We start from the raw sequence: 18,484 nt of genomic DNA on the forward strand, positions 1-18,484 counted from the left end.
TAAAACAAATACTTCTTTTAAAGCCCTGGAGCTATTTTTTTTATTTGAGCCATTTGATCTTTTTAATAAGCATCTTTTAGTGAATTCCTATTTAAGTTTTCCTCTTTCCTCTTTTTTCTCTCTCTCTTTCTCTTTTTTTGCCTTACTGCAGATTACTCATTTTTATTAGACTGCAGCAGCTGCACAAACGCAGTGTAAAATGGTATCAAGTACTGGTAGTTAAATAGCTCTTAAAATAGACCTGAATACATTTTGATGCCAGTTGCTCTCTTTTGGAAAATCCTGTTACCTAACATAAGAACTTTTGAGTCTTTCTGTCTCAAGTGTCACATCCAAAGTAATGTTTGAGTAGACAGGAGTCTAATATACTTGCAGAAATTGTTCTACACAATTGCTAATGGGGTATTGGGGTGTGTGTGTGTGTGTGTGTGTGTAAGTTCGTTCTCTGTATTTTAAACTTACTACATCAGAGAATTCAAACATAATTTTGAAGAGAAGTAATAAAACAAAATTTCATGAATCAGACAACATTTTGGTGAAATCGTGACCCCTGTGGGTCAGGGCGCCAAGAGCTCATTTTATGGCCTACCGTGAAACATGCAGTTTGCACTGCCAAACGTTGCAGGAGCCAATTTGCAGGTGTCTGGCACCATTTTCAAGTGAATCAGATGACATTGAGTTTTCGGGGAAATTGTGACCCTGCAAGTCAGGCTGCAAGGGCTTTTTGTGGAGTGCCTTGAAATGTGGGGTTTTCACCGCCAAACATTGCAGGGGGGCTTTTGCTAGTGTTTGACAGCACTTCTGAGTGTATCGGATGACGTCAGGTTTTTGGCGAAACCGTGACCTCGTGGGTTACTTCTTTGAATATAGATAATGAAATTTGGGGTTAATCTGTGCAAATTTAACCTGGCTGCATACATAAGGTTATTATCTCTAAGGACCGCATGAAAAAATGCTTTGGGTGCGCACAAATGCAGTGGCGAGAAAGCAATCTCTTTGTCTTTTTTGTCTGTCTATAAATCTGGCAGCTATTCAGACATCAGTAGTAGAGCAGAATAAATTGTCATGCACATTTTTGAGCTACAGGATATTCGTCTAGCAGCAGGAGAGGCATGATTTCAAGCTGTGCAGAACTGAAAGATTCTCCTCTAAGATAATGTAAGTTGAATAGAAAATGCAATATGGGAAAGAGGCTAAAGCCTATTAAGGACTGAAAAGTATATGGTGATTAGATGCAGTCAGAATAGCTTTCAAGGATAAGTAGCTATGTTACGGAAGCATGTAGTTGTTGAAGCCTAAATAACATTTCAAGTTACAGACTCACCTAAGGAAGCCTTCCTTTTGTTTTTGCTCAGGTTAGCTGTCTAAAAACAAACGTTGTATGCTCCACGTTATAAGTGTACAGCCATTGTACCAGGTCCAGTGAAAAAATGTTTCCATTAGACCAGCCCTGTTTGTATGTATATAGAGACAGAGAGAGAGATTGTCCCTGATCTTATTTGCCTTTGGTGCACGTTGTAGGGTAGGCCATTTGGTAACTCTCATTTTACAGACTGAGAAAGGACCAAGAGAGGGGTGTGTTCATACGGCCATCAGTGTGCATACAAAACAGAGCAGGAATGAAGAATTTTTAAATCAAATTCAACACTGGCAATATATTATCTAAACACATTTCTATGGAACCAATTATAACAGTAATATATTAAGTCAAGAATATTCAATAAAATTTCAAAAGGAAAAGAGAAAAAACAATCAGACATCAAGATTAACACTCAAACAAGCCCATCTAGACTTGGACTAACTAGATCAGCTCAGGGCAATTGCTGAGGCCCATTAAAGTTAGAACAGTACAGTATATTTGTGAGCTGCACCCCAGTCTGAGGTGCACCCCCCCCCAGATGTTGGACTCCAACTCCTATCAGTCCCCGCCAACATGGGCAATGGTCAGGGGTGATAGGAGCTAAAATCCGACAACATCTGGAGCGCACAATGCCTACCCCTGCTGTAGCAGATAATCTTTTTCATGATCAAATGGTGCTTATTATTCTATTTCTTCTCTTTAAAAGTTGCTTTAACTGAGACTGCTTCATAGTACACCATGTAAATTTTCTTTATTGTGGGAAAATAGAGAAATGGCATCTAGCTCCGATGTAGGCACTGCCAGGCAGCACATTGAATCCCCTGCTGGGTGGCGATAGTATAATAGACAAATAGGTACCGCTGCAGCGGGAAGGTAAACAGCGTTTCCGTGCGCTCTGGTTTCCGTCATGGTGTCCTGTTGCTCCAGAAGCAGTTCAGTCATGCTGGGTGGCGATATGGTCTAAACCACTGAGCCTCTTGGGTTTGCTGATCGGAAGGTTGGCAGTTTGAATCCCCGTGACGGGGTGAGCTCCCGTTGCTCTGTCCCAGCTCCTGCCAACCTTATTATGGCGTCTAGCACTTTGGGAACATCCACCTTTTCTGCAATTACCTTTTGAGGCTTTCTCTCCTTATGGAGGGTCTCAGTGATGGCTTTCTGCACAACTGTCAGGTCAGCAGCCTTCCCTATGATTGTGCTTCCTACTGAACCAGACTGAGAGACCATTTAAAGACTCAGGAACCCATTGCAGGTGTTATGGATTGAATAGCTACAGCACCTTTTCACAATATTCTAATTTTCTGAGATTGTTAATTTGGGGTTTTCATCAGCTGTATGCCATAATCATCACAATTATAGCAAATAAAGGCTTGACATATCTCGCTTTGCATGTCATGAGTCTATCTCATATATTAGTTTCACCTTTTAAGTTGAATTACTGAAATAAATGAACTTTTCCACGATATTCTAATTTTTCGAGTTTCCCCTGTATAGCGAGCAAGAACTGGTTTGCTTCAAAGACTCTGGTGTGTTCAGCAACAAATGCTGAGCCTAATTTCCTGAAATATAACTTGTCAAACTAAGTTAAAGCCTGTCTTTCAGGTTATTTGGTTTTTCCTTTCGGTGAGCAGTGAATATGTAAGAAAGGATGAAAGATGTTCATGAATAGTTAGCATCAAGCCTACTCTGTAGAAGAGGAGAAATCCCTTATCTACAAGAATAATTAGAAGATTAAATTTTATCCAGCCAAAATTAATGTCATCTTGTTCACATAGATTTCAGATTTGAAAGATGAGGATATTCTGAAGATGGGTTTTTAAACTGTCTTGACTAAATTATACTAAGCTTGACTTCTTCTTTTTACTATCTTTCTAGCATCTGAATGAAGCTCTTGAACTTCAGCCTGGTGAAGCACGTTTATTTCTAAATGGTCTTCGTATGGATTTGAATCTTCATGATCCATTTAGGTAAAGTATTAGTTATGCAACTTCCTATATTAACTGTACCGAAAGGGCCCAGTAACTTGATCCGTAGACCAGCTAAGCTGTGGTTAGCTCTATATTGACAGTCCTAAAAAGAATATTAAGTATAGCAATCTGATTGTTTTGTTTAATTTAAATTGAGAGGAAGAACAAAAGAGTTGCTAAGTAAATCATATATTTGTGTTTTTTAAAAAAATAGTCTTTTAGAAACTTTGAAGGTAGAAGAGAAAGCAATGCGTGGACTTCACTCCCTTGGAATTAAAGGAGATGTTCTTAGTAAAATCATGAGATTAGATGCCCATTCTGATGATGACGCTTATGCATTAGACATTCGTCACTCTTCAATAGTAGTAAGTAACCATATTAATTTCTTCATCTAGTTAACAACTTTTAAAGTCCCATGAGACCCTTGGGGTGATACTCATCTAAGTTTTATTCAAGAGTGGACCTATTGAAATGAATAAACCTAGCTTTCTCATGTTCATTTATTTTAGCAGGTCTGCTCTAAGTAAATCTCAGTTGAATTCCACCCTTTGTTGTTTTTTGCTGCCTCTAAATAACATGGCTGCCTCTCTTGAAAACTGTGTTTAAGGCTTTAAGACTAAAAAGTCCAGCAGGTATTCTGATTCATGAAGTGAACTTTAACTGTTTTTCTAGCTTAGTTTAAATGACAGATACGGGATAGGCTGCATTCATTTTCTTAAGTGCTGCTACATTATGCTTTCTGGCTACGTTTGCATGAAGCCCTTGAGTCTTCCCTTGAGTTGCTTGTCGAAACCACTTTCAGCAAGCAGTGAAATATGTCTGAGTTTATTGCCTGTCTCTGTATGACGTGTGTAAAATGGGTATGTGCCCATTTTATACAGTATAACTTGTATAGAACTTTTACAGGGTAGTACAGGCAGCAGCCCCCTTCATGGATCACTGCCTTGCCATGGCGAAGGGGCTTGAATGACTCAGAGAAGCTATGAGCTATGCTGTGCAGGGCCACCCAAGATGGACAGGTCATAGTGGAGAGTTTTGACCAAACGTGATCCACCTGGAGCAGGAACCGGCGAGCCACTCCGGTATCCCTGCCAAGAAAACTCCATGGACAAAGGCAACAGGCATATGAAAGTTATGACGCTGGAAGATGAGCCCCTCAGGTCGGAAGGCGTCCAACATGCTACTGAGGAAGAGCGGAGGACAAGTACAAGTAGATTCAGAGCTGATGAAGCGGCTGGGCCAAAGCCGAAAGGACGCTCAGTTGCGGATATGCCTGGAAGCGAAAGGAAAGTCCAATGCTGTAAAGAAAAATATTGCATAGGAACGTGGAATGTAAGACGAGATGGTTGGACAGTGTTGTCGAAGCTACCAGCATGAGTTTGACCAAACTGCGGGAGGCAGTGGAAGACAGGAGTGCCTGGCGTGCTCTGGTCCATGGGGTCATGAAGAGTCGAACACAACTAAATGACTCAACGACAACAACAGGCAGCAGCAGCAGCAACAACAATGAGCACTTCCATTTGCAGAAGGGCCACTCTTGTTTTAAGGCAGGGGTCCCCAAACTGTAGTCCATGGACCACCAGTGATCCGCATTCAAGTTGTACTTGGCATCTCTGCATACCCATGTTGATTTTTAATTGTGTTTCTGTTGCTTCTTTTGTATATTGTATTTCCTTGATTTGCAATTTGAATTCAATGGAATGCAAATCGTAATACAATAAAATACAATATAAGAATTAAAAGAATTAAATACAGTTTAAAATCATACAGCATCTTGCGCAGTGCATTACAAATACTGCAAGAGGCAGAAAAATCACCAATTGCTCCACCAAGATCATCAGAATGAATGAATCTTTATTTGCATCAGCCATCGGCCATAACAATAAAACAACAATACAATATACAAAGAATAGAAATAAAATGTCAATTATATAAGATACATTTTAGGGTTTTGAATCAATAGTCAAATAGTGGATCTTATTCTAATTGCCCCAGCTAAAAGATCATCAGAAATTTTCATATGCTCCATGGGAAATAAAGTTTGGGATCCACTGCTCTAGGCAAATATTGCAAATGATATTCAATAAAAAATGAGTCGTATACCAAGCAATCATCATCATCATCATCATTATTATTATTATTTGTATACTACCCTATACTGAAATACATATATAGATTGCACACACACACCCCTAAGTAAGAAAATTAGCTTTGTATATTTTATGAATTTGTTTGAAGGAAAGAGATTTATTAATAGCTAAGATTCAGGTTTCTTACAAAGTTCTACTGGTGAACTTGATAACCACTGGGTAAGATTCAGGTGCAACTGCAAAAAAACAAAACCTTATTCCTATGTGTAGTTGCCATATTAAATTCTGCATTTATTAACTGTAAGTGTACATCAGTGGATAAACAGTCTTCAGTATCAAATGATAAATTTCTTTGTAAGTGAGGAAGAAATTGAAAGGAAGAACCTCAAAGGATGCTAAATTACCCTTTATTGACAAGTATATGAACACAGGTAGTAGCGGAGAAATTTTTAATTACTTGCTTACTGCATTATATATCGTTGAGTTCCCAAGGGGACGAAACCCTCTTCTCCTTTATATGTTTAGCGTGTGTTTCCTTAAACTGTAATTTTTTAAAAACTTGCATGCAATTAAATCTATTCAGAGTACAGTAGACCAGTATTAACTTTCTTGTCAGCTCTCACTCTCTCTGTTTCCTAAATGATTGTCATGAGATTTCCGGTGTATACATTTTCTTATTAATAGTTAAACGCAGACTGTAGGTACCAATTCTCAGTGCTATTTTTCTAGAAAAAGAGGTGCCAGAACTTACCATGAATCCCTCCCTTGTTCTCTTATAACAGCAATGGCACCCAACTCAGAGGTGCTAGAATTAAGTTCCAGTGAGTCCCGGCTGAAAAAAAGCCCTGCCAGTTCTTTGTATGGTTTTCTCTGGCTGTGGATTTCAGTAATGGTTGACAAGCTTCTCTGAAAGGCAGTTTGCTCACCTCTGCTGGTCTTACCCTGCAACAGAGCTGCTTAGATATATTCCAGACTGGGATAACCAAAGTGGTGCCTTCCAGATATTGCTGGATTGCAACTTTGCAATGAATGGCTGGTTAAAGATATTTTAAATGAATAAAACAAATTCCCATTATCCCTATGCATTGGCTTTGCTGGCTAGGAACGGACGGCGCTGTCATTTAAAATGATGGTCTGTTTAGGTGTTTGACCCCAGATCTTAAACTATTTGGGCAGTGACAGCATTGCTCCACTTCAGGAGGTTGCTGCACCGCAGAGACAGGAGCGATCCTAATGAAATTATAAAGTTGAATCCTGGGCAAAGAAGAAGCAAAAGCAGACAAGCATGTAAAAAAAATGTTTGGTCTGGTTGTTATAAGATTGAAAACTTAAATGTGGGTTCCCCCCTTTTTATAATAATTTTTATTAGTTTTCAATTATAATCCAATAATAGCTTCATCATAACAATACTAATTTATAATAAGTTATTGTCAGGGAACTGTCATCGGAAGAACCGGTGGTGCAAGGGCTCCCAGAGGTTGAGAGAGACTTATCAGCGGAGGAGGGAACCAGCAGGGGGAGAGAAAGAGCTCCAAGGGAAAGCGGGTCGGAAGAATGGCTCAGAGACAATTCCAGCGAGAACAGCGGGGAGATTTCAGGACCTCCTATAGGGACACCCACTCCTCGCCGGAAACTGTCACGTAGAGAGTCCAGAAGACGTGTTTCCGTTAAGGAGCTGTTATGCTGGAAGAAATTCCGTAAACGCCCACTGTCGGATTCTGCCAGCGACTGACGGAGCCATGCTTATGGAGCTCCGTTACAGACAGTGGTTTGTGGACTTAGCCAAACACTGAGGGACTAGGAACTTTACGCACAAGCAGCTCAACATCCCATCACAGTTATTAATACCAATTGTTCAAATACCAAATTATATAATTTAGATAAAGTGGCCCCATGCGTTCTAGAATTGATGGCTTGATAATTTGCTTAATTTCTGCATTCCAAAATCCTATAATTTCCATTACATTCCAGTCATAATAATAATCCCTTATTCCACAACCGCAATATTAATAACTTCTATTTATGTTAGCACATTAAATGATTTATAAAACTACAAGCAAGGAACTCAAACTATATCCTTGTTCTTCCTGTGTGTGGCAATTGTTCTGTCTGTGGTGTTTCTTTCTGTCCTTGTAAGATGTTCTGACTTTCTTTTCCCTGGTTGTTGTTGTTATCCATCATGTCTTGGGCGGAGCTGAGTTGGGGGGGGCGATTCTTAACCATGGTTAGCACATACCATGGTATGAACCCAGTCTATACTTCCAGTTCAACAACCCTGAAAAGTTCTGTTGTGAAATGAATGCATACTCTAGAACAGCCATCAGAATCTTTTGCAATGTATTGTGCAAGGCAGGGTTCCAAGTGAAATTTATCAAGTATTCTCTGGCAGACAAGTCAATGAAAGTGTTCCCTGAAGGGAGAAAGTCTATAAAGTGCTTCTTAAGCTTTGAAAATCCTTTTTAGCACCATATTAAGTTAGACGAGAGAAAACTTTAAGCAGTAACACTGTTTGGCATATCAGATAATATACTCTATTGTTTTACTTTTGTCTTACAAAGAAATTATGACCCCTCTTTATCCCTTTCCCTTTTTGTTGAAATATCTGATACCTAAACCGAACACATTTATTTATGAGTGTTAACAGAGTCACACTGAAGTTGTTTTTCAGAAGTAAGTCCCATTGTAGTAAATGATACTTACTTCTCAGGCAAGTGTGTAATAATAATAATAATAATAATAATAATAATAATAATAATAATAAATGTATACCCCACCCATCTGCTCGGCGGCTTCCAACAAAATATTAAAATACACTAATCCATCAAACATGAAAAGCTTCCCTAAACATAAAATACGTAAAATAGAGGCCAGGAACTTCAGTCTTTCCCACAGAATTTCATGGTCAGGAGGACTCTTGCAATTGGTCCTTACCTACATGGTTACGTTTTTAAATGTTCTCCCAACTATGTGATTGGTTACTTAGGGAAAGCTAATTCCCATGTAGCTGAGGTAACAAAGAAGCACTTAATGTGCTTAAGACGTCAGCCTTACAGCCATGTGAGTATGTTGTCATCATGTAACTGGTTATACTGTTTGGTTTTAATGGTAACTCTGGCAATCACTTCTGTGTTTCAGTGGATCAATGACTTAGAAACAGATCACATCTATGACAAGTGGCCTACAAGTTTTCAGGAACTTCTTAAACCAGCATATGCAGGAATGATGCGGCAGATTCGGCGCAATCTATATAACATGGTATGTATTGGGGGTACTGGCCAAACTTATTTATATATTTGTTTATTTTGAGATTAGGGTCTTCTGCATGGAGGTCATGGAAAAGCCCTTGAGCCCTCACCACCCTCTGGGCAGCAATCCACATGTCTGTGTATGTCATTTAAGATTGTTTCACTTGCTTGTGTGCAAAATATGTATAGCTGTGTTGGTGTATCCGTGAAGACTCTGAAAAGGTGATGTTTGCATCTGACTAGAAAATGGATATGATAAGACATCTTTAAATGTTTCTCTCCTGGCAGTGTATTCCCAAGTAGCAAAAGCTTGGAGCTGCAGGCAGATAAGATCAGGCTGGACTTGGAGGACCTTGGATAGTTCAGAGTACCGTACTTTTCCATGTATAAGACTAGGTTTTTTTCCTAAAAATTGAAGACTTAAAATTGGAGGGGAGGTGCCTTATACACAGGTAGTGCATTGGGGGCACGTGGGATTGGCTGCTGCCCAGAAATAGGGGGCGTCTTATACATGGGGGCGTCTTACACATGGAATAATACGGTATATACTTTTTTCTGTTATCAGAATCACAGCTTTTACCTCTCTTTCGCCAGACTGCACCTCCTGGGCTCCACCTCCTTTCTCAAAAGTGGAGAACCCTAAAGGGAAAATCTTCTGGCTTGGGAACCTAGCACTCAGTTGCCTCTTGGTCAGTTGCCAGCTTGTGTATTGGCCGACCTTATGATCCGGCACTAGTCTGAAAGTGGGCAGCAGGAGAATATATTTAAGAAAATATTGTTTATTGGAGTCTTCATTCAGGAGTCTCTGAGCCAAGGGGCTCCTGACTTGACAAGCTCAGGGTGTGCTTTGCTGGTTGTGTTGATCCACCTGGTTTCTCCTCCGCTGTGTCAGAAGTTTGGCCTCTGCTGGGGTTTGGGACATGACATAAATGCTTTGTATAAGCTGCCCTAAACTGAAGTTGCAATCTGTATGTGTTTTATTCATTCATACCAAGATAAGCAGCCAGAAAATTGGAACCATTGAACTGTAAAATGCATGTACCTCATCAGTTTCATATTTGTGGGCTGATCTGTCCCGTGCCATTACAGCATGCAGCCCTCTGGTTATTACAGCATCTTTTGTACTGCTCAAGGAATTCCTGATTAAAGAGTATACCAGTGTGGTATGGGATTTGGCTACATGGAAGAGGCATCTCTTGTGCCACAACAGGAACTTAGGAATCAGCCCCCTGTGGTCCTGAGTATCCTGAAGTGTTCTGATATATAACTGAATTTATACAAGCACATTTTATCTGAGATTTTGGCAGTGTGTTCAGCATTTCAGAACCTCTTTAGCTGATTATTCTTATTTTCTACCTGCTGAAACCATTACCATCAGAGTTGATTTCCAAAAATTCTAACCTTATCCCAGCAACATGTTCAGAACGTATGGTAAAAGCTAGGCTTCTTTTGACTGTGAAAGCTGCCATTGCACTTTTAGAAGCGAAATGTGAATATGAATTTCTGGGATCAGCAAAAGCCATCAAAATACCTAATTAATACACTATCTCATGATTCAAGTCTAGATGCCATCTTCTGGGAGAAACAACCTACATCATTGCCTAACTGCTGCTAACTTAAATAAAGTAGTTGTGTGGAGAGACACACACTGAGAGCAACTCTTTCTTAAGCTACAACAGACATGCTCCATATCCTTTCTGTTAGTGTTTTCACAGAAGAAAGCGAAATTAAAATGTGCACCTCTATGGCTGATTGGCTTTTAGACACTAGAACTCAATTTATCCTTCTGTTCCTCCTTGTGATTAGGCTTTTAATTTAAGTACACTTTACTGTGAGAGAGCCTACTGTTGTCTGTCTGGAATACTGCATTAAATCCTGATACAGCTAACATGACACAACTTATTTCTTTTTAGCATGATAAGTTCATCCTTGGCCAAGCTGATTGATAACTGCCTGCACATATTTGAAAAGGTTGTTGCTGAGAGAACCAGTGCAGTCACTTTGCTAGCCAGATTGTTGTGTGTTGATGTCTGTGGCCAAATTAGTATATGCCATTGTAAGAATTCACCTCCAAAGTTTTAAAATCTTGGCTCCTTTATTTAGGTTCAGCTTCTTGGCTATGTAATGCGTAAGATGAAAAGTTGCCATCTAAGATATTCAGTAACAACAACAAAATGAAAATAAAAAATACAGCAACCTAGAGTAATAACTTTTCCAGGGTGTAAAATATTTGTAGACAAAATGTAGATATACATATTTTAAGTATTCTCACCACCCCCTGCAAAAGTGGCATTCATCAAAGGTTTGCCGCAGGAAGCGGTAAGCATATACATTTTGGGAGGTTGTGAACAAAATTCAAAATGACAAATCTGCTACTGTTTATCACCCAGACTTTTGCTACAAATGCATAAATTCTAAAGTTGCATTCAAGTATATAAATGGGCTTTTATCTTTCCATTTCCCCTAGCTATTACTAGGGATGTGCTTACTTTTTCCTGACATCTTTGAACTAGTAGCTCTCACTGAAGTGATAAATCTGTGTATGGGCTGTACCATTTCACGGTGTGGATGACAGTACAGTGGAACCACGGGTTACGTACCGTCCTCCTTACACACCGTTTGGGTAACAAGTTCCGCTAACCCAGAAGTAGTTGCTCCTAGTAGCAAACTTTGCCCCGGGATGCGAGCGGAAGTCTCATGTCAGCGGCGCATGCGCAGCAGGAGGCCCCATTGGCGAAAGCGCGCCTCAGGATAAGAACAGTTTAGAGTTAAGAACGGACCTCTGGAACGAATTAAGTTCATAACCGGAGGTACCACTGTACACATTTTGGGAATGTCCCTCATACAAGAAAATTCTCCACATAGCCTACAAGTACGTCAGGTGATTTTGCTGGGCTAAATGTCGGCTGTACATCAATTTTTTTGTGGGAGATAATTCAGTTGTGTGAGCCCAAATTTGCGGCCTGGAATCATACAGTCTAGAACAGATATGCTACCTCAGTGTGTTCCTTTGGGCCTCTTAAGTCTGCAAAGGAAAAGAGCAGAGAAAGTATAGGGAATGATATTGGGCCTAAGGATTCTCTTCTCCCGTCAGGTCATCTTTATTGATCCTATGCAAGAAGAAGCAGCTCACTTCATGAAACTTGTAGAAGTATTCTACTTTCAAAAGGTGCCTCTTAGGTAAGTTGAAATATGGGCAGATATGTTTCTTATACATGATGGTGTACATTGGCGTACAGTCTTGTGTAAATGACATGTGTGGTGACCCTTGAAGCCCTTCCAGCCATTCTCTTAATTGCGTGTTCACGATTATTTGTGCTCATGATAGGGTAAGGGCAGTAAAAATCCTTTCAATCCTTTGTTTAGTATGGCAGCACCTGCACTTTGGAGCTCCCTGCCTATTGAGATCAGGCCTTCACTGAACTCTTTTTGGCACCTGTTAAAAACATTATTTCCAAACTGTGTCGCTACATGTTAGTGTGTTGGCTGCAGTGTGTAGGTGTGTCCCCATACATTTTGTATATGTGTCCGTATCTCTTGTAAGCAGTTAGTTTAACCTCCGGTTTGCCAGTAAAGCTGAATTACTGTGTCGCTAAATGTTGCATGTCCGAAAAGTGTGTCACCAACATGAAAAGTTTGGAAAGCTCTGGTTTGGACAAACCTAAGCAGTTGCTTTAAAAGTTGAGATAATTTTAATCAATTTTAGTATTTTAACTTTGTATGTTTTAAAGATGGGTTGTGGATTTACCTTAATTGTTTTATCATTTATTTATTTATTTATTCATTCATTCATTTTAATTTATATGCCATCCTATACCCGCAGGTCTGAGGGCGGTTCACAGGATAAAATAACAATAGAAAAGCACAGAATATATAATCAAAATAAAAACAGAAACTACCAAATTAATCCCCACCCACCCCAGCACATTTTAAAAGGTCATTGGCTATACAAACCAGTTAAAAACAATTTTAAACATCGTTTTTTTAAAGAAATAAACAATTAAAAAGCAATTTAAAAGAATGTAAACAGCTTTGATGGGTTCCAGGGATTCTATGTAATTCTCTAATTCTGTCCAGATAGCATTTATAGTAGATTTTTTTTTTGGTATGGAAACTTTAATCCGCGTTAAACAGCATTAAAGCTTTCCGTACTTTAACCAGGACAGCAGTTGCAAATGGATTACATGGGGTTATAGGTGTTGTAGTTGCGTTTAATGCTGTAGAGATGAAGCAAGCTAGACCCCCACTGGGCCTTCCACTTTTGAGGTTTTCCACAATCAACCAGTGCTTAAACTGTATTAGGTAAATACAGAAATACTGTTTGCAACTGCAAGAGTTTCAGGACGGATATACTACTTTGCTTCCAATCAGTGCATGTCCTGTAACTCTACTGAAATCCAGTATAAATTCACCACTGATGGGCTTTAATTACATTGGGGACACGTTACAGAAACCCCCCCAATCCAGATGGAACCCTTTAATTTTCCTGGATTACTTTTGCAGTGTCCCTTCCCCACGGCAATTGATTCAGCTGAGCATGTAGTATTTATGCAAAAAGGAGATGTACAACCCTTGTCATATAATCTGCTAGAGATCTGATTTCGTTGCCAGAAAATTAAATAATGGCCATGATAATGGAAGATGCCATTGAGAAGGAAATAACTCCATAGATTTGATGGAAGCTTCCAGAAGCACATGTGACCAGAAAGCTAGATTAGATGAACCTTGATCTCCTCTCACAGTATTTTGTTTTATCAGTGGGGAATTGTTGATATTACTTTGGATTTGTTCTCAATAGAATCACCATAGAAAACTAGGATTCAGTCTGGAAAGCTGTGCTTGATATTCTGTTTTAAAATGCTTATTGCTGCTGGCGGATGGGACAAGCAGAATTTCACAGTAAAGATGCTTAGGAACTACCAAGTACAGACTTGCAGAGAAGAGTTAGCTAAAGTTAGGAGGGAAGGGATACCAGGAACTGGAGAGTCTAGGTAAAAGGGCAGGAATCTTGGCTACTGGAGAATTACTGTGCTGATATAAAACTGTTGGCATCAAGTGAGATAAATCATAGATGTTCAGGGGGAATAAGGAATGCAGAGTGCCAGGTCAGTTAAAGACTGAAAATGTGCGGACATTTTTTTTAAACCTCAGAAAAGGTTATTTCTGTATGCAACAACTCCAGCCCATGTTTTGTTAGCTGCAAAATGGAAAATGAGGGAGGTCCAGATTGGCAACTTAGGTTGACAGAATATGCATAACTTGCAGACTTAAAGTGTAGAATAAGAGAACAAGAAGAACATACATTTAAAGAAGATTGGAAAACGTTTATTGAATATATGGAAAATAAGTGTGTACAGCTGAAAACGCTGGCAGCATTAAGATAAATTCAACAGTGTAAATAAGTTTTGATGGATGTAATAATGGAAAACCGATTGGTATAGCTTCTGTAAAATATGCAGGGTTATAAGATATGCAAAATAAACCATGGAAAGAGAAGAAGGGAAGTCATTGATATCTTAAGTATGTAAAATGTTTATCTGAATTTGTAAAACAGAAAATATAATAAAAATCATATTAAAAAAAGAAAATGTGCAGACATGATTTTGATAGTGTGGTTTTGAATAGGACATGGGCATCTGTTTTGAGAGGTCAAGGTAGGAGATAAGGTTTCTCAGCAGAAGTAAAGATCACGTTAGGACCTGAACCATCAGCAAAATCAGGGATAAAGGACGACCTCGGAGGAGGGTCCAGTTCTTCCGGTATCTGTGTTTGATGAATAGGAAAGCTAGGAAGTTTACTTCACAAATGATGTGGTGAAGGCAATTTGTTGGGACAATTTATTTCTACTTCAGAACTATCTTATTCTAGAGTGAAGTCCCATTAATCTGGAAAATGCTCTTTAGCCTGTATGAATATCTGTTTATCTCCATCACTTAGAATATTTTCTGTAGTAGGAAACTATGTTTCTTACCCAAAAGATTCTTTTGTATTTTTGATATCTTCTGGTCAGCAGTCTAACTAGCAGGCAAAATCTCCCATGAACCTATAGCTACATGAGAGCTATCTGCAGTCAGATGTCATAATTGGATTGAGCTCACACAGAAAGGTAACCCTAAAACCTTTCTCTAAGCAGGTCTAGGCTATCTAGTCCTCCAGTTTACCTCTTTCACTGCCTGCACAGTCAACGTCACTAATGGTAGATGGTTTCATAACAATTAAATTGCTTTTATTTGCTGTAGGCCACTGCCACTCACTTTAATATTTTGAAAGTTGCCAGTTTATTCTTGCTGTTTGGATTCACATGCAACGTGTCTATAATCTGCCTTTAATGTGGTTTTATAAAATGGTGCAACTCTTACAGAATTTTCATTTCTTTTCTGAACAGAATTGGGTTTGTTTTCGTCCTAAATACCGATGAAGTCGTTGACGGAAACAAGAATGCAGGTGTAGCTTTATGGAGAGCTTTTAACTTCGTTGCAGATGAAATGGATATCCCTGCGGCTTTTACTGCCATGACGAGAGTTAGTGCTTGTAAAATATTTTTAAAACAATCCTTTTTTTCCCCAAGGTTACCTTAATTTTTCTACATTTACAAAGTAGTCACGGGGCATACTATTTAAATGCATTTATTTTTTTAAAATACTTTTCCGTAAGATGTTTTGTTCTCATCGTTGCCAAGCTTTCCTGGTGGGGCGGGGATGGATGCAGATCCATGTGCCTTTTGGCACAGATCTTAGCCTGAATGGGCCAAAAACATAAAATTCAGCTGCCTGCCTCAAGATAGAGACGCACGCCCCCAACTCAGTGCGTGCAATTGAGACATATAAGCAGGAAGTCTCAGCTAGCTTCAGATGACTCATGCAAACGGAGAAATGCGGCACAGGTGAAAGCAAAGGAAACCTAAAGAATCGCTAGGCAAGCCCGGGGTGTGTGTGTGTGTGGAGGCAGATTAGAATTTCCTTACTCTTAACCCAACTGTTGTTAAACTGGAAAACACGGAACTGAATTCAGGTAGATGATAGTAAAAAAAAAAAGGGGGGAGATGGTGAATTCAGTGTTAGGCATTATTATGAAACATATTTAACATCCATCCTTTAGTGCTTTTGCCAGGCCAGTAAGAGCTGTGTTTGTTTTTGTGTTCTTGTCTGGCCCTGCCCACTTTTGGGGTGTGGTACCACCCACTGCTGAAATGCAACACACACACACACACACACACACACACCCCGTCCCGCAAAGAGCTTTCCACACTAGTAATCTGGTTGTCGGGCTGAAAGACTTCCTGACCCCCTGGTGTAAATGGCTTCTGCCCACCAGTTTGGGATTGTTAAGGGGAGAAACGCTAAATATATGGATTTGAGAAAGTTGGTGCACTCCTGCTTAACAGGAACCCTGGAGGAGGAAGGTAAATTCCAGGTGCTTAAGCGCGGGTTAAACTGATGCTCGCAGAATAAAATCATGAAAGCCTAGCTCTTTAATTTTATCTAACACTCTCATGAAGCCGTCAGGACTCCTTGCTCCCAAAGCTGTTCTAGGGAGGCTGTCCTAGAATTATGTGCTAGTAATAGAAATCTCCCCATTTCTAACCTAACTTTATTAGCGGCTAATTTATAGCTGTGAGGTTTTATGCCTCCCTACTTGTCTTCCCTTAAATAGCTCTGACGGCTAAGCTGTGATATTTCTAACATGACTGCATATTTAGCAGTTTACTCATATTTCTGGGCTTCTGGAAGAGAGTAGGCAACAAGACAGCTTTATTATGTAAATATTTGCTTTGCTTTCTTGACGCATTTCATGGCTGGGTACTGGAAGGATGTGAGATGGATGCATGTAATTGTGCAGAAAATAAAGGGTGGTTTTATTCTCTCTCCTGAATTTCTCCTTTTCCCCTAAGTGCCCAGAAATGCATATGATGGATGAGTTTAAGAGTGAAAGTTCATTGAAGTTTAATTGGCGGAGGCATTAAAGTGTGCCGTCTCTTGGTTACTGCTGAAAAACCCGGTAATAAAATGAGCTAGATGGGCCTGTGATTGGGCGGCAGGAGCCTTTAAAATCCACTTGCAGCTTGGCAATAAAAATTTAATATAATATGAATACATCAGTAGAATGGGTGATCACATTTCTTTATCTGTTCCTCTCTCTCTTTTAATTAGATGTACCATGAAGTAGAAGAGGGAGGTGTACTTTCTGTGGGGCATGTGAAGCGTTTTCTTGTCACAGGATTTCCTCATGCTGACTTGCAAGATATCTTGGGTGTCGATTCTGATTATGATGAGAACAGACAGGTAGGAACAGTACAGAGTTGCAAGAGGATGTACCAAAAAATAAATAAATCATTTTTTTAAGTTTTGGGAAAGTGGCACAAATCCACGGGCATTGAATACTGAGGTTTTGGAATATCAGATGTTTGAGGGGGTACAATATTTCACTTCCCACAATACCTATGCCACAGAATCTGGAATATCGGCAAAGCGTCATTGGTGCTGTAATGCAGGAAACGGCCAGGATCAGTTGTGTGGATGTATCTTCTAAAATGAGTCTTATAGGCTCTGTTGTTTGAGGGTCAACAGGGAAACAGAAAACAACATTATCCTAATACATTTTACAGGCAGCATCTCGGTCACCTGGGAGGCATGCCCCATTGAGCTCAGTGGGACTTGCTTTTGAGCCGCCGTGCATAGGATTGCAGTGTTAGTCATCCTGAATCCACTTCTGTAAATTCAACTTGATGCTTGGCTTTGTAAGTAAGCAGGAAAGGCAGATAGGCAGCTATCATTCAAAACAGTGACGTTACCTTGTTTGACTTGCCTGTCATGAGATCTTTTTTCACCTATGACAGTGCATGTTCAACCAGCTTTCCATATTTTCATCAATGCATTGATTTGAAAGAATAAATATATGAAGTATTCTATTGCTGTCAACTAATCTGCAGGTCTAAATGAAATCCAGAGGGTTGGATAGAGAAGAAGTTAGTTAAACCTAGTTTTCATTGAAATTTGTGTTCGTGTTAGTCTTGACTTGTCCCATTGATTCCAGTGGGAACTGAGTTCAACTAACTTAACCTGAATTCAACCCAAATACTGTTAATGCATTGTTTCAGGAAATCATGTTCTCAGCCGGCGATTGCCAGTCCCCCTGCCTTTAAAATAACTGTTTGAAAAGTTGTAAAGGAATAATAAATCACTTTGCTCCTCACCTGTCCCAGCAAGCGATGCATAGATGTTTGTGTTCATTTTCTCTTGATATCTAATCACTACTTTTCCACAGTCGGCTCTATATAATTGGGACATCTTTGCTCCATCTAGGCAGGAGCGATGTTTTATAAGAAGACTGGCCTGGGTCCATTGCCTCAAGCTCTCTTTAATGGTGTGCCCTTTAACAGAAAAGAGATGAATCTAGCAGAGCTGCAAACCTCTCTGGTGAAGATCATGGATGCCACAGAGTCCTTCCAGCGGGCAGTGTTCTTGGTATGTTTCGCATTTTATTTTATTTTTAAGCAAATGCTCAGTGAAATAATGGCTAGTCGATTGCTTAAGTTGTGCTTATGTTCTACATTTTTTATAACGAGGCGGTTTGGAATTAATCTTGTGAAAACCTAAATGGCATCATTATTTTAATTTGCAGTCATGATTTTGAAACCTAATATATAATTATTATCCATGCTTTAGAATTTAACTAAGCCCTTGTTAATCCTTGAGATGCTTGGAGCCACAGTATGAAGACAAATGTTGCTACAAAAATGTGGACTGGATAAGAAGACATTTCTCCCCACTATCCTTTTCTTCAAATGATTGAATAATTTGTGTGTGATGTTCTAACCACCTTCCT

At 39.5% G+C, this 18,484-nt stretch overlaps 1 protein-coding gene across 4 annotated transcripts in view; it reads left to right on the forward strand.

The window, feature by feature from the left end:
- Positions 1–18,484, forward strand: part of UGGT2 (UDP-glucose glycoprotein glucosyltransferase 2) — an 80,343-nt gene that overhangs the window by 27,181 nt on the left and 34,678 nt on the right. For all 4 annotated transcript variants that reach the window (XR_014547209.1, XR_014547210.1, XM_083610405.1 and 1 more), the window contains 7 exons: positions 3,233–3,324; positions 3,539–3,689; positions 8,550–8,669; positions 11,754–11,839; positions 15,045–15,180; positions 16,810–16,941; positions 17,962–18,123. Coding sequence is in view for 2 of the 4 variants with exons in the window: in XM_083610405.1 (XP_083466531.1) it covers positions 3,233–3,324; positions 3,539–3,689; positions 8,550–8,669; positions 11,754–11,839; positions 15,045–15,180; positions 16,810–16,941; positions 17,962–18,123 (879 nt within the window). In the remaining 2 variants the exon portion in view is untranslated. The remainder of the gene's footprint in view (positions 1–3,232; positions 3,325–3,538; positions 3,690–8,549; positions 8,670–11,753; positions 11,840–15,044; positions 15,181–16,809; positions 16,942–17,961; positions 18,124–18,484) is intronic.

The sequence above is a fragment of the Podarcis filfolensis genome, assembly GCF_964270895.1.
Source record: "Podarcis filfolensis genome assembly, chromosome: 4".
In the NCBI taxonomy this organism is placed as follows: Eukaryota; Metazoa; Chordata; class Lepidosauria; order Squamata; family Lacertidae; genus Podarcis; species Podarcis filfolensis.